Here is a 13,886-nt window from a genome sequence, read left to right on the forward strand (position 1 = left end):
ATGTTTCTCATATATTTCTGATATCGTAATTTCTTAGGATAAAGTATACATACCTAGGAGAGCAGAGAGGCAAAATGTCATGAAGCAAACCATGGGTTCTCTGCATAGCACCTTGGATACACCTTAGATGTTTGCATAGCAACATGGATACCTCTTAAAACCAAAGGGTTCAGTGAAAAAAACATTAGGAATATGATGATGGATTAACAGGAACCAGATTTACCCTCCCACCTAAATACACATAAACCAAAACATTGTAAGACTTTACATGTCTACATGGGGCAGTGATCCCTGACACAAGGGAACCTGACCAGGTGAGCCCTCTGATTGCCCAACTCCCCCAACTTCTTGCCTGGATGGAGTTTGTGGGCTGCAGCACGGGGAGACTGAACACAAGCAGAGCCCGATGGACAACCTGAGTGAAGGAGACAGAATTGAGAATTCAAGAGGCCAATATGACTAGGATTTGCTGGGAGTAATGGAGAGTAGAGAGCTGCACCAAGAGGCAGCTCTGGAGATCTTCAGAGGTTTCCCATTTTGACGCAGGGTATGAGAAAGGGGGAGTGGTGGTAGATTCCTCGCAGTTTCTGGAGTGAGTACTTGTGTGGACAGTGGTGCCATTGACTGAGATTGTGAAGATAGGAGAAAAACAATAGACGGGGATGTGTGAGTGTGTGGGGATGTGTGAGTGTATGGCAGAAGCGAGTATACCAAGTGACCAGTTTTAGGCAGGCTAACAATGAAGAGCCCTTAAGACAGCCAAGTGTTGTGAACTAAAATAAAATCTTAAGGCTCACCCCCCGCCGGCTGACGGAATGGACCTCCCCTTGGCCAAAGGAATATCCTAAAACTAAATGGCCTGCCAGGAGGAGGGAGGCCAGACACGCCTCATCATGCCCCACTCCCTTGTTGTGGACATCCTTTGTAACCCATTAACAGGCCTAAGGGTATGCAAGACAAACCTGCAGATCCTCAATTTACACAACAAATCTATGTCCTGTGGCTTGTCTCTGATAAACAGCTCCTTATGTTAAAACATTCCAAGCCTTTAGACAAAGCTTCATGTCTTTAGCCACTTACAAGTGAAAGAATCTTTAAACCCACTCATAACCTGTAAGCTCCCCCGCCCCATGGCCCACCTTTTCGTGCAAAACTAATGTATGCCTCCCACGTATTGATTTATGACTTTACCTGCAACCCCCATCTCCCTGAAATGTATAAAAACCAAACTGTAACCCAGGCACACGGAGTCCACTTGCTCAAGATTTCTTGAGCATGGCTCCACGTCATAATCCTCAAATTTGGCTCAGAGTATATCTCTTTAAAATTATTTTACAGAGTTTGGCTTTTTTTCTGTTAAGGAGAAAAAAACTGGAGACGAATGTATGAATGTAGGTGGGGGGATGTTCAAACTGGGGTTGTAGATTTTGGAGTGATTAGCAGATAGCAGGTTATCAAGGCTTTCGTTTATAGGGTCTGATCACCTCCCAAAGAGAACGTGATATGAAGGAAGGGCTGAAGAGACACAGGCAGCTGACAGGGGAGATCGGCATACCACAGCTGAAGAAAGCCAGAGAGCCCGCAGAATGGATATGGCCACAGCAGAGTGAAAGCTGAGGTCCCATTCACACACAGGGGTCCTGGCAAGGCTGATATAAAAACAAATTTAAAAATCCACTGTGGATTTTTTAAACAGTCCAGGTTCAATCTGAGATGGGACTGTAGCATTTTCTGCCTCCAAAGCAGTTTCTCCAGTCATCCTGAAAGCCGAGCAGCCTGTGTGTCCTTGGGTAGGAACCACTTAGTGTGCTTTCTCTTGTGCATATGGAGAAATCAGGCAGAGAGAGAGAGAGAGAGAGAGAGAGAGAGAGAGAGAGAGAGAGAGAGAGAGAGAGACCAAGACCAGGCTCAGAGAAGATCAGTGACTCTAGTGGGCTCACACAGCTAGGAACAGACAACGTCTTTCCAGAAGACGACAGCTGCCCCGGGCCCCAGGCCCCAGAAGGAACCAAGGCTTCCGTGACTCCAACACACCGGTGCCTGATTGTCCTGGCTGCTCCAGTGGGCACTAAGAAGGCCTCAGGGGCAGCGAGATTGTGTGACTGACAGTGAAGAAGCCTGAGGGTCGGAGCACTGAGTGGACGCCAAGGAGCAATTCCCAGGCCTGGATGGACCCATACAGAGGGTGGGCAACTGGTGGGTTGGAGGCCTCTGCCTGTGTCCCCCCACCCCTGTATGCAAAGCATGAGCTTAGGCCTCCTAGAACACAAACCTTCCTTTTTTGGGACAGATGTTGGGGTGGGGGTTGGGGGGTCGGTCACTCAAATGGAGGAAGGGGTTGATGCCTCGGTCCCCAGCCCAGCACTAGCCAGACATGGGCTTTGGAGCCAGGAAGGCCCAGGCTCCAATTTTGCCTTTTCCGTTCACTGGCTCTGAGGCCTTGTCTAGTCCATGCAGTGTGTCTGTGCCTCAGTTTCCCAATCTGTGAAATGGGGATGCCGACATCCACCTCCCAGGGCTCCTGTGAGAGGAAGACAAGCCCCAGCACAGATGCCGCCTCGACATACAAAGCCCTGAAATGGGTAGCTGAGGAAGGACATGTGTCTGGCGGCCACAGAGATGGCAAGTGGAGAAGAACACAAAGGGAACTGCCATCCTCTGGCATTCCCATTTGCTGGCCCCTGAGGCTGAGGAGTTTCACTTGTTGCAGTTAGAGACCCAGGTAGTAGACCTCATAAATTGTGACCTAAGGGCTTATGCTGGGGAAATGGGGCTGAGTGTATCTCCAAGCAGCCTGGAGGGGTCTGGGGGAAAGGACAGGGCAGGACAGAGAAGCATTGTGCAAAAGTAGGGGATTGAGAGTAGATGATTGAGTGGGTCGAGCTGCACTGCAGGGTACGAGCGCGCGCGCCTGCGGTCGGAGGAGGAGGGGTGAGGGGAATCTGGCGGGAAGGAGCCCCCCACCGCGCCCACCCACCCGAGGAACCGCATGCGCACTGGGGACCTGGAGGCACGGGCTTTTGTTGGGAAATCGGGCGGGCTGGAGGGGTCCGCGCATGCGCAGGCTCCCCAGCCGCGGGGGGGGGGGGGTGCACGAAGAAAAGGGGAGGGGTGGTCCGGGCTGCTGTGCTGGCAGCAGTAGGCGAGGGCGCGGCTGCGGGGTTCCCGGTGCTGAGCACGGACGCCATTGGAGCCCCGGGGAAGGTAAGGATCCAGCCCCAGAGAGGGCCGGGAGAGGACGAGTGGAACCCGACTCGCTGCGCCCTCCTCCCTCCTCCGGATCTGAACAAAGCCCAAGCACTCAGAACCGGAACCACATTGGACCCAAGGTCTAGATGGGAGCACCCCCTCCCATCACCGTCAGTCGCAGGCGCTCGGATCCGAGCTCCTTTTACTGGGGAACCCCCGACCTGAACCCCTGTAGCAGCCCAGTGTGTTCTGTCCCAGCTGCGCTTACTCAGCGCGGAGGCCCCACCACTCCTAAATTACTCCAGCTGAGCTGACCGCTGGCCCCCTTCCTGGAGTGCCAGTCCTTGGATGTCAGAGCTCCGGCGCTCCTACTGGAGCCTCACCTAGGTCCGAGGCCCCCACGCCATCCACCCCTAGCGCTCCAGCATGAGCCCTGCCTCGGGGAATCAGCTGAATCCCTCCTCCCAGACCTGGCCAAAAGGTCCCTGGGATTCAGTTTCCCAGAGCTTGCTGCCGTCCCTGTTTTCTGAGCCCTCCCGTGTGCTTCCCTCTCATCCTGGTGCCCTGCTCCTGCCCTTAAATTCAAGCCCTTTGTTTCCGCCTCTCTCACTGCATCCTCTTTGGGACTCTTGGGACCCCAGCCCTCAAGGACACCCGCTATCCAAATCCAGCCGCTGGGACGTGGAGCCTGACATGCTAAACTCCCTATTCAGTGCGAGGTCTATCGCTTTCCTAGGGCTCTGTCCCTGACCAATTGTCCCCCATCAGACACTGCCACCCCCTTGTACTGCCTACTGCCTAGTAACCTCATGATTGTCGCCCCTCACCTCCCTAGAGATCCCAGCTCCCACTGGCTCCCGCCCCTCCCCCTGCAGCTGCCTCCCCTCCCCTCTCAGGCTGAGCTCTCTCTCCCTGGGACCTGCAGCATGGCTGAGGGAAGCTACAGCGTGGAATCGGAAAACCACAGTGTCGAAGACATGGATGAGGGGAGCCACGAAGTCAGGGAGGGAGGGATGGCAGAAGGCAACGACTATGAAGAATTTGGTGCTTTCGGTGGCTATGGCACCTTCACCAGCTTTGACATCCACATCCTCAGAGCCTTCGGCAGCTTGGGTCCAGGCCTTCGCATCTTAGCGGTGAGGCCCGCCCTTGGCCGCCTGCTTGGCTGGGCCTTTTCCCCTGTGAAGGGTTGAGGGGGATTGGATGAAGGGGAGGGTGGAGTGGGAGAGGACTGCCCAGCTTCTCCAAACCTTCCTTCTCCTGCTCGGAGGAGGAAGGGGGTTTCGGAAGTTCTTGGGGTGCTCAGGACTGGCTGCCGGGGTTGGGGGGGGGGGCCGGCCGGCCCAGGGCAACATCACGCAAGTGCGTAGAGTGGTCTGCCTTCCCTACCTGTCTCTCTGGCCTTGCAGAATGAGCCCTGGGAACTGGAAAACCCTGTGCTGGCCCAGACCCTCGTGGAGGCTTTGCAGCTGGATCCGGAAACACTTGCCAATGAGACGGCCGCCCGTGCTGCCAACGTAGCCCGCTCTGCCGCCTCCAACCGTGCGGCTCGGGCTGCCGCTCGTGCCGCCGCCGCAGCTGCTCGTGCCTCCTTCAACCAGGTGGTCACTGACCACCGGGTGGCCACACCTCAGGCCTCGGGAGACAATGCCCAGCCCACGATCTACACCGAGGCTCAGGGGGCCACCCCTGAGACACCCTTGGCTTCTCCACAGATCTCCCAGATGTTTGTCACCCGTGAGGTGGCTGTCCATGGGGCTCCAGCAATGTCCACGCAGTCCCAGACAGCCTCTGTGGCCCAGGAGGCTGCTACCGAGGGCCCTAGTACTGCCTGTGCTTTCTCTCAGGCCCCACGTGCCAGTGAGGTGGATGCCACCGGGCCCAAGACAGCATTTCTGGGCCAGAACGATGTCTTTGATTTCACTCAGCCGGCAGGTGTCAGTGGCATGGCCTTTCCACGCCCCAAGAGACCTGCCCCGGTCCAGGAGGCTGCCACAGAGGGCCCCAGTGCTGCCTCCGGTGTGCCCCGGGCTGCACCTGCCAGGGAGGCAGCAGCCACCCGGCCCAAGGCGGCCAAGTCTGGGAAGGCTTTGGCCAAGACTCGGTGGGTGGAGCCTCAGAATCTTGTGGCAGCAGCTGCTGCCAAGGCCAAGATGGCCACAAGCATCCCTGAGCCCGAGGGTGCAGCTGCCACTGCTCATCACAGTGCCGAGCCCTGGACCAGGATGGGAGGCAAGAGGACAAAGAAGGTGAGATCTCCCTGCCATCTCCACACCCCCGTGCTCCCCTCCTTTCCCTCTTCTACCCCGCCCTCCCCTCCTGTCCCCTCCGCTCGGCTGTGTTTCTTCAACACAAGTTTTCTGAGCATGTTTTTACCCCACAGAGTTCCTACCCTCAGGACTGGTGGGAAAAGAGGCTGGCTCGGTGCCCAGCCGTTAGTACACACGCGGCACAGCACGTGTCAGCCGCTGCCCGTCCTGCTCTTATTTGCACGTACCTGCTACGGGGAAGGTGTGTGGCTTTGGCTCGGCAAGCCTGATAGCCCTGGGTCTCCGCTCTGATTCCACAGTCCAAGCACCTGGATGATGAATATGACAGTTGTGAGGAGGAGAGAGAGCCTCCTACAGTCCCACAGACCTGGAGAGCATCGCAGCCCTCGGTGACGGTGCAGGCTCAGTTGGCCCCTCGGCCCCCGATGGCCCCGAGGTCCCAAATACCCTCAAGGCACGTACTGTGCTTGCCCCCCCGCAACGTGACCCTTCTGCAAGAGAGGGTAAGAAGTCTGCCCTCCCCCATCTCCCTCCTCTCCTCTCTTGGGGGCCACTTCTGTGCAGTCACCTGTGCCTCGCTTTTCCCATGTGTCTCTCCTTCTGCAGGCAAATAAGTTGGTGAAATACCTGATGATTAAGGACTACAAGAAGATTCCCATTAAGCGCTCAGGTAGGCAGCCCATGGCCCCTCGCGAGCCTCTACTCTGCGGCTATGCCCCAAACCAGCAGGCTGCAGGTGGTCCCTCCAGTGTCACAGAACAGGGTCCTGGCTGTGCCACCCTCTGCAGGGCTGACCAAGCGGCTGCAGCTCTGTGGCCCCTGCTCAGCCCACGTGCTTGCTCCAACTGCCCCCTCCCGCAGACATGCTGAAGGACGTCATCCGAGAATATGATGAACATTTCCCTGAGATCATTGAACGAGCAACATACACTCTGGAAAAGGTGAGTGCGGGTGGGAGCAGCTCTGTGGAATAAGACTGGGGGGTGGCGGGGCGTGCAGCCCCTCGGGGCAGTGTCAGTACCGCCTGTTCAGGAGCCTTCCTTGCCTCTTCACCTTGGCGCTTCCACTGCACTGGGGGCTCTCCCTGTGCCTCCTGCCCTCCCTGTCCTCTCTTGTGCTCTCCGAGTATCGAGTATCTCCTTGTCTGCTGAGGTGGGTCTCGCTGCCTCTGCCAGTGCCAAGGCTCTCACAGGGCGGGTCTGCCGGGTCCTCTCCGCTTCTACCCTCGCCCATCAGTTTGGATTCCCCGCTGAGGAGGTTCTAACCAGGAAGTGACTGCCTGCCTGCAAGGTGCCCAGCATGGGGTTTGATCTCACCCCCTCCCCCACCACCGTTGTCTCCCCTGTGCAGAAGTTTGGGATCCACCTGAAGGAGATCGACAAGGAGGAACACCTGTATATCCTGATCTGCACACAGGATTCCTCAGCTCGCCTCCTTGGAAAGTAAGAAAGGGAAGGAGGGCTGTGGCTTTCCTGGGTGGTGCCCACTCCCGGCCCACATCCCCTCGAGAAGCGGGAACATGGGGCTTGAGCGCCAAGTACGGCTCCCACACGGTTGTGACTACTGGATGTAAGGGACAGTAGCCTGGGGTGAGGCCTTGCTGCAGTCGAGGTCTCCCCAGGCTGCTGCTGGGGTTTCCCCCCAAGCTTCCAAGGAAAGCACCTTGCCTGTCCCTACTGCCTGCCCAGCTTGGCAGGGGCCTCGGGGAGAGCTGCCCGTCACGTGTCCATCCTGATGCGGGCCGGGCAGCCCCACGATCCGGATATACCTGTGGACACAGCTTTGCGTTTTGCCCTTTGCCGGGCATCTGCTCCCTGCCTCACCCTGTCCTCTGCGGAGCCCTGGCAGGGAAGGACTAGTGTCCATGTTTTATGGAGGAGGTGATTAGGTCTCAGGCAGAGGTATGAACCGGCTGGGAGGTGAGTGAGCTGCGCCCATTGCTGGGAAGAATTCCCCTGGCGCTGGGGCGTGTGGGAGAGGCTAGGAGGGTGAGCCGGCTGTCCTGTCTCAGCCAAGTGGCTGCTGGACAGGATCCCATTTTCTTCACCTTTAGGACCAAGGACACTCCCAGGCTGAGTCTCCTCTTGGTGATTCTGGGCATCATCTTCATGAATGGCAACCGTGCCAGCGAGGGTGAGTGCTGGGCCTGCAGCTGGGGGCTTGCCCAGAGTCTCTCCCTCGGGTGCCAATCTCTCCTACCTCCCCTCCCCTTGCAGCCGTCCTCTGGGAGGCGCTACGCAAGATGGGACTGCGCCCCGGGTAAGACTGGGCTCTCCCAGATCCTCCCCTCAGTGCTGTCCTCTGGCAAAAGGGGTCCCGGATTGCCATAGCCTGGTGGTCTGGTGCAGGGGAGTGAGGCTCCCCAGACTAGGTGGAGGGCAAAGGGTCTTGCCAGGATGGATGGGGGAATGGTGCCACTCTTAGCCACCTCTCTGCTCTACGTCTCCAGATGAGAGGTAAGAGAGGCGGTCGGAGTTAGGAGCTGCATCACACCTTACTGGGGCATCCATGGCGAGCAGTCATTTGGCCTCTGCTGCATGCCCAGGCCCTGTGGTGATGCCCTGTGAGCTGGGAAGTTCCTAATGCTGCCAGGGAGTGCCCCTGCCCTCATGCAGGGGTCAGGCACTGCCACCATCTCTACTCATGGATTCCTGTCCTTGCCTTCAGGGTGAGGCACCCATTCCTTGGTGACCTGAGGAAACTCATCACAGATGAATTTGTGAAGCAGAAGTGAGTATCGAGAAAGCTCACGTCCTCGCACATTGAGGTGCTCCTTGCGTGCAGGAGTGTGGCTGAGGGGGCCTTCCCCTGTCCCAAACCTTAAACTAGAGGGATGGGCATCTCTGGCATGGGCAGGGGTGGGGGTCAGCACGTGTGAGCATGTGGGGAGTAGAGCGCTGGGGCAGTCTTGGGGAAAGGGAGCTCATGGTGACTGAGAACACAGCGCAGGGTGTGCTAAAACCCCCATCTCATCGAGCACCTGCCCTGTAGGCCATGATGAGACTGTCCAGTTTTACCTCTGAAGAGCCTCAGGCTCAGAGAGGGGAGTTCTGTGATCACAGCCTGCAGCTGGTCAGGGCCCAGGCCAGCTGTCCTGCCTTTCAGGCCAGGGCCCACCCCGTCCTTGGTCCTTGGAGGTCATGGGAAATTCACACAGCCACATGCGGTCACACATGCATGCATACACACACACAGAAGGGAATCAGGTGTGGGCATGGAACACGCCACTCGTGGCTGAGTGTTCCCTGCCCGTTGTTTTCCGTGGTGGGTGTTTCCAGGGCTGGCCAGGTGGTGGTCGAAACCCTCGCAGTGGGTGTGCTCAGAGCAGGGGGCCTGAAGAATGGCTCCTCCGTTTACAACGCACCCGACATGAACTTGGGGTCATTGTGACGAGGGGCACGGAACACTTGTGGGCTTCCTATGAACAAATGCCCTGCACGTGTCCCCCCTGCCCTCCCCACATGGCTTCCGGGCAGGACCAGTGGCATGAAGCTTTGCGGGCCTGCCTGTCGCAGGCATAAGTGCTGGGAGTTTGTGAGCACCTGGGGGTCTGGAGGCGTGGGGCAGGCCTGTCGCAGGGGCTGAGCTGCAGCACTGGGGTCGAGGAGGGGCCCATGGAACCCATCAGTTCAACATCAGGTCTGCTGGGCTAGACACAAAGCTTCTTTCCTCCCACACTAAGGTACCTGGAATACAAGAAGATCCCCAACAGCAGCCCCCCTGAGTACGAGTTCCTGTGGGGCCTGCGAGCCCGCCATGAGACCAGCAAGATGCGGGTGCTGAGATTCATCGCCCAGGTAACGGAGGCCTCGTTTCTTGGTCGCGGCTTCCTTGTTATATTGTGTTTCCAGTGGGAGTGCCAAGGCTCAGAGAAGTCCCTGAGCACCTTACGCCAGGTCACAAGCATCGTCCGCCTGAGGGATGGGGTGACATCCCAGGTGTGGCACAGAATAGTGGGAGCCTGATTCCTGTCATCTGCATTTTGATCGTCCACACCCAAGCGCACGGGAGGAGGGTGTGAGGTGGGAGGTGGGCGCTCAGTGGGGCTGGGGCAGCTCCCCACATTGTCAGGGTTGCTGTTTCCACCTCAGAATCAGAACCGAGACCCCCGGGAATGGAAGGCTCATTTCCTGGAAGCTGTGGATGATGCTTTCAAGACTATGGATGTGGACATGGCTGAGGAACATGCCAGGGCCCAGATGAGGGCCCAGATGAACATCGGGGATGAAGCTCTGATTGGACGGTGGAGCTGGGATGACATCCAGGCTGAGCTCCTGACCTGGGATGAGGATGGAGATTTTGGCGACGCCTGGGCCAGGATCCCTTTTGCTTTCTGGGCCAGATACCATCAGTACATTCTGAATAGCAACCGTGCCAACAGGAGGGCCACTTGGAGAGCTGGTGTCAGCAGTGGCACCAACGGTGGGGCCAGCACCAGCGTCCTAGATGGCCCCAGCACCAGCTCCACCATCCGGACCCGAAATGCGGCCAGGATTGGCGCCAGCTTCTTCTCCTGGATCCAGTAAGAGTTTCGGTAGATAAAGGAGAGGGCCTCTGCGGGAAGACTGTGCAGGGGCTGTGAGATGGCAGAGGGAGGCCGTGGGGGTGGATGTGGTGGGGGCAATGGTGTGAGTGTGGAAGGATGCTTGTTTTCTGATTTCTCTCCTTCCCTGGTGAATGCGTGTTTCCCTTAGATGTTCCCACTTTCATTCCCTGTGCTTCCAGACACCGCTGAAAGAGCTGCAGCAGTCTTACGCACCCAGCCAGGGTGCCTCCTCAGAGTCCTTCTGGACACAGCACCCCAGGTGGCTTCTATGAGTTGAAGGTGGCATGCAAGATGAAGCTTTCTTTGCTCGTCCAGCTTTCGTTGTGTGCTTTTTCTTGTGCTGTCATGTTTGGGTATCAGTGTTACATTAAAGTTGCAGAATAAATTAACTCTGCCGTTCCCTCCTTTACCTGCAAACGTGGTGCTGTCCATGGCCCGTGGCTGGGCTTCTAGCAAGGAAACTTGCTCAGGCTCTCTGCCATAGGTGGGCCTGACTCTGCTGTAAGGGTCCCCAGGTGCAGGTGGGATGCTGGCAGGTGTGGGAGTTCCCACTGAGCGTAGGGACCATGAGTTTGAGGAGGCCCCCGTCAACACGGTGTGTGACTTCCTGCCAGCCTTGCTGGGCAGCCCCAGTTCCACGCCAAGAGGGGGGCAGGAGGAGGGATGGAGTGGAGGACTGGCTTGGTGCCACTGTCCCTCCAAGGGCCAGGGTACACAGACACCAGGACCTGCCTCCTGCAGCCCCATCTTGGAGACAATGTTCTGGAATCCTTGGCTCATCATTCACACAATTCAGAACTCCGTCCTAGGTACAGAGTCTTAAGGACAGTGAGGTGGGCCTCGCAGTGATGTTCTCACTGGTCTAGCAGGCAGAAGGAGGAGCCGTGACTGCTGAGATCGCCGGAGTTAATGAAGACGAGGCTTTGTGCACACCTAGACGGTTCATTGCCTGTGACAGACTGGAGGCCTGTTTGGGGGCTTCCGTGGTCTTCTCCTTTGGAAGCAGGGCTCTCCCAGGGAGGCCAGGGCCAGGCCTAAGTCCTGGGTGTCCAAGGGCTGAGTGATAGCTGGGGGAGGCCTGGATAGAGCTGCAGATCCTCTGGGCGCAAGACAGTGAGGGCAGAGACAGGTTGGTCTCCTGTGAAGGACTCAGTAGCAGGCAGGGACACAGTCCAGGGCTTTCTGGAGCTCTGTGGTAATGTCCACAGCTGGGCAGCGCAGAGCCCCAGACGAAGAGGATGGGGACAGTAGTGTAAAGATCCTGCCTCCCCCACCCCTTTCCCTTTTCCCCCAGTAGAGGCTCCCATCTCTACCAGACCTTAATCCTGACCCAGACCAGGCTGCATAATTTGCATGGCCCAGTGGAAAATGTAAACGCAGGTCACCTTGCTCAAAAATTAGTAAGAATTTCAAGACAGCGACAACAGAGCACTCAACCAGGTGTGGAGCCCTTCTGAGCCTGGCACTGCACAGGTCACACACCAAGGAAGCCAGCCCTGTCCTTCAGACAGACTTCAGGCGGGTCTGTACCATGCTGGCTGTTGCTGTCATTTCTACCTCTGTGGTGCCTGTGTCCATGCTTCGCCACAGTGGCATTCTGGGGTTTTAACAGAAACGGAGTCCAGGGATTTACTAGAACTGGACGCGCGCACACACACACAGAAATGGAATCTTCTTCCCTTTGTTTCCAGGTCTATGGTTGGGGCTGGGGGAGAGATGAGCAATGCCTTGCACCCCAGCCCTGGTGTCATCAGTTATATTCAACTTGGGTAGAGCCTCCTGGGATGCTTTTATGCACACAGGAGGCAGCGCCTTCCCTTGGATCAGGATGGGACTCTCACCATGAGCCACAGGCGTGAGTTTGAGCACTGTGTGCAGAGGGCACTTGAGATACGGAAGCTCATCTGGAAAGGAGCAGGAAGCAGCCCTCAGAGATCTCTAGGGCTGGCCAGGGCACCACCTCCGAGGCCTCCGGGCTGGCTGGACTCTCCCCCTGGCACCTCCCCATGCTGGGCTGGGCCTCACCAGGGCCCCCCTCCCCAACCCTGCAGGGGCAGCACCGAGGGCAGGCTGGGCACAGAGGAGGAGAGCGGGGAGGCGGCCGGCCGGGGGCAGGGAGGAAGGAGCACCTGGGGAAAGGGGGGCAGGCTCTGGGTCCTGCAGGAGGGTCAGGCCGGCCTCCCCAGAGACGGCCACCTATTCACTCCTGGGTCCAACAGGACACCGAGGCAGGCCGCCCCACTGTCGTAGCCTGAGGCCTTGCCCAGACCCCCACCATAAAGTCCCATGGTCCATGTCGGCAAGTGTCCACTGAGCCCCTGCTGTGCGCCAGAGTCCAGGGCGCAGGTGTGCGTGGCACTGACGGCTCCCGCAGCCTCCTCCCCAGCGCAGCTGCTCCCTCCCACTGCTCCTACACTTCCCCGTGGACTGGCACCCGTGGAGTCACTTGTTCCCAGTTGTTGACCTGGTACATTAAGTGGCTGTGAGTGTTCATGTACAATTTCTTGTCAGGGCCTCCGTTTCCATTTATCAGGCAAGGCTGAGAGGAGGGGACAATAGGCCCATTTTCTGGATGAGGAAACTGAGGCTCTGAGAGGGACGTCCCTCATGGGAAGTCCTGCGTCCAGGAAGAGTCAGAGCAGGGACTTGAACCTAGGACCCTCTGAGGCCACGATGTGTGTTCTGTGCCCTGCGGTTGGGTGCCCCTGCCATGGAGGGGCTTGCAGCGTCCTGGAGGTGCCACAGCCACCTGCTGGGCACCCTCATCCTCCTGTACACCCGCTCCCCATCTCCCTCCATTTAGCAAGATCCCTTCATGGAGGAGTTCCACCTCCCTTGGTGGCTTCCCTGATCAGCCCTTAGGTTCATCCGAGGCCTTTGAGGCCTGCCACCGCCCCCCGTAGCCAGCCCCCCGAGAGGTCAGGCTGGGCGTGGTACTGGGCATCCATCCTGCTCTTCCTCCTCGTCTTGTCTTCATCGTCGTCAGGCCCTGGGCTGAGGGTGCTTTGTGCCCTATCTCACTGCATCCTCCATGATCCTCTGGGGTTCTGCACCCCTCACTCTATCCATGAGGAAACAGACCTGGAGAAGGGAAGCCACTTGCCTGAGGTCTCTGATCCAGCTCTGCCACTGCCTCGACTAGTGACCTTGGCCCAGACTCTTCTCTCGGCCATTTGTGTATCTTCTTTAGTGTGCGTGTGAAGGTCTGTTTGCATGGTTTGCCCATTTACTATTCAGTTGTTTGTCTTCTAATTAATGAATTGTGAGGGCTCTTATTAATTTTATGTTGTTTCCCTTTGTCAGGAGTATATATTGCAAACATTTTCAAAATCTATGGTTTGCCTTTTCATTTTCCTAATGATGAAAAGCAGAATTTCTAAATTTGATGAAATTCAGTTAACAATTTTTATCTGCAGCTATTACTTTCTGTGTAATAGACATGAGCCCTCTCCCTACAGCACGTTCACAAAGACTTTATCCTACATTCTCTTCCAGACATTTTATATGTTAGGTTTTTTTGTTTACATTTAGCATCTTAACAAAGTTGAGAAATTTGATATCATACCAAGTAGCTTTTCTGACCCAAACATAACGATACCACAAACCAACAGCAGAAGGACATAAAAACATTCACAGATAGTTCAAAATTAAACAACAGTCTCTCCAATTATTAATAAGTCAAAGAAAAAAACCACAACGCAAATTAGAAAATATCTTTAGACAAATAAATGAAAACAAAAACACAACATTGCACAACTTACGAGATGCAGGAAAAGCAATGTTAAGAGGGGTGTTTACTGAGGTAAATGCTTTCATTAATAAAGAAGAAAGATCTCAAATCGACAACCTAACTTTATCTTTAAAGGACTAGAAATGGGAAA

The 13,886-nt window shown here is 56.6% G+C and overlaps 1 protein-coding gene and 1 non-coding gene across 4 annotated transcripts; both read left to right on the forward strand.

Moving 5' to 3' along the window:
• The first annotated feature begins 3,100 nt into the window (after positions 1-3,100).
• Positions 3,101-10,394, forward strand: LOC142860980 (melanoma-associated antigen D4). 3 transcript variants are annotated; one of them, XM_075999272.1, is made up of 13 exons: positions 3,101-3,204; positions 4,086-4,325; positions 4,599-5,438; positions 5,759-5,962; positions 6,066-6,129; positions 6,321-6,400; positions 6,810-6,901; positions 7,513-7,592; positions 7,676-7,718; positions 8,127-8,189; positions 9,142-9,256; positions 9,551-9,993; positions 10,185-10,394. In XM_075999272.1, exons 2-12 carry the CDS (start codon positions 4,116-4,118, stop codon positions 9,983-9,985), a joined length of 2,226 nt encoding a protein of 741 aa, XP_075855387.1. In that variant the 5' UTR covers positions 3,101-3,204; positions 4,086-4,115; the 3' UTR covers positions 9,986-9,993; positions 10,185-10,394. The 3 variants fall into 3 exon arrangements, with proteins under 3 accessions (XP_075855387.1, XP_075855385.1, XP_075855386.1); XM_075999270.1 differs by having other exon boundaries at positions 9,551-9,981; XM_075999271.1 differs by having other exon boundaries at positions 3,102-3,204; positions 4,115-4,325; positions 9,551-9,981.
• On the forward strand, positions 8,770-8,900 carry LOC142866128 (small nucleolar RNA SNORA11). The gene has a single exon (XR_012916189.1). It is a non-coding gene; the product is annotated as a small nucleolar RNA SNORA11 (small nucleolar RNA).
• Positions 10,395-13,886: the final 3,492 nt, after the last annotated feature.

The sequence above is a fragment of the Microcebus murinus genome, chromosome X (assembly GCF_040939455.1).
Source record: "Microcebus murinus isolate Inina chromosome X, M.murinus_Inina_mat1.0, whole genome shotgun sequence".
NCBI lineage: Eukaryota > Metazoa > Chordata > Mammalia > Primates > Cheirogaleidae > Microcebus > Microcebus murinus.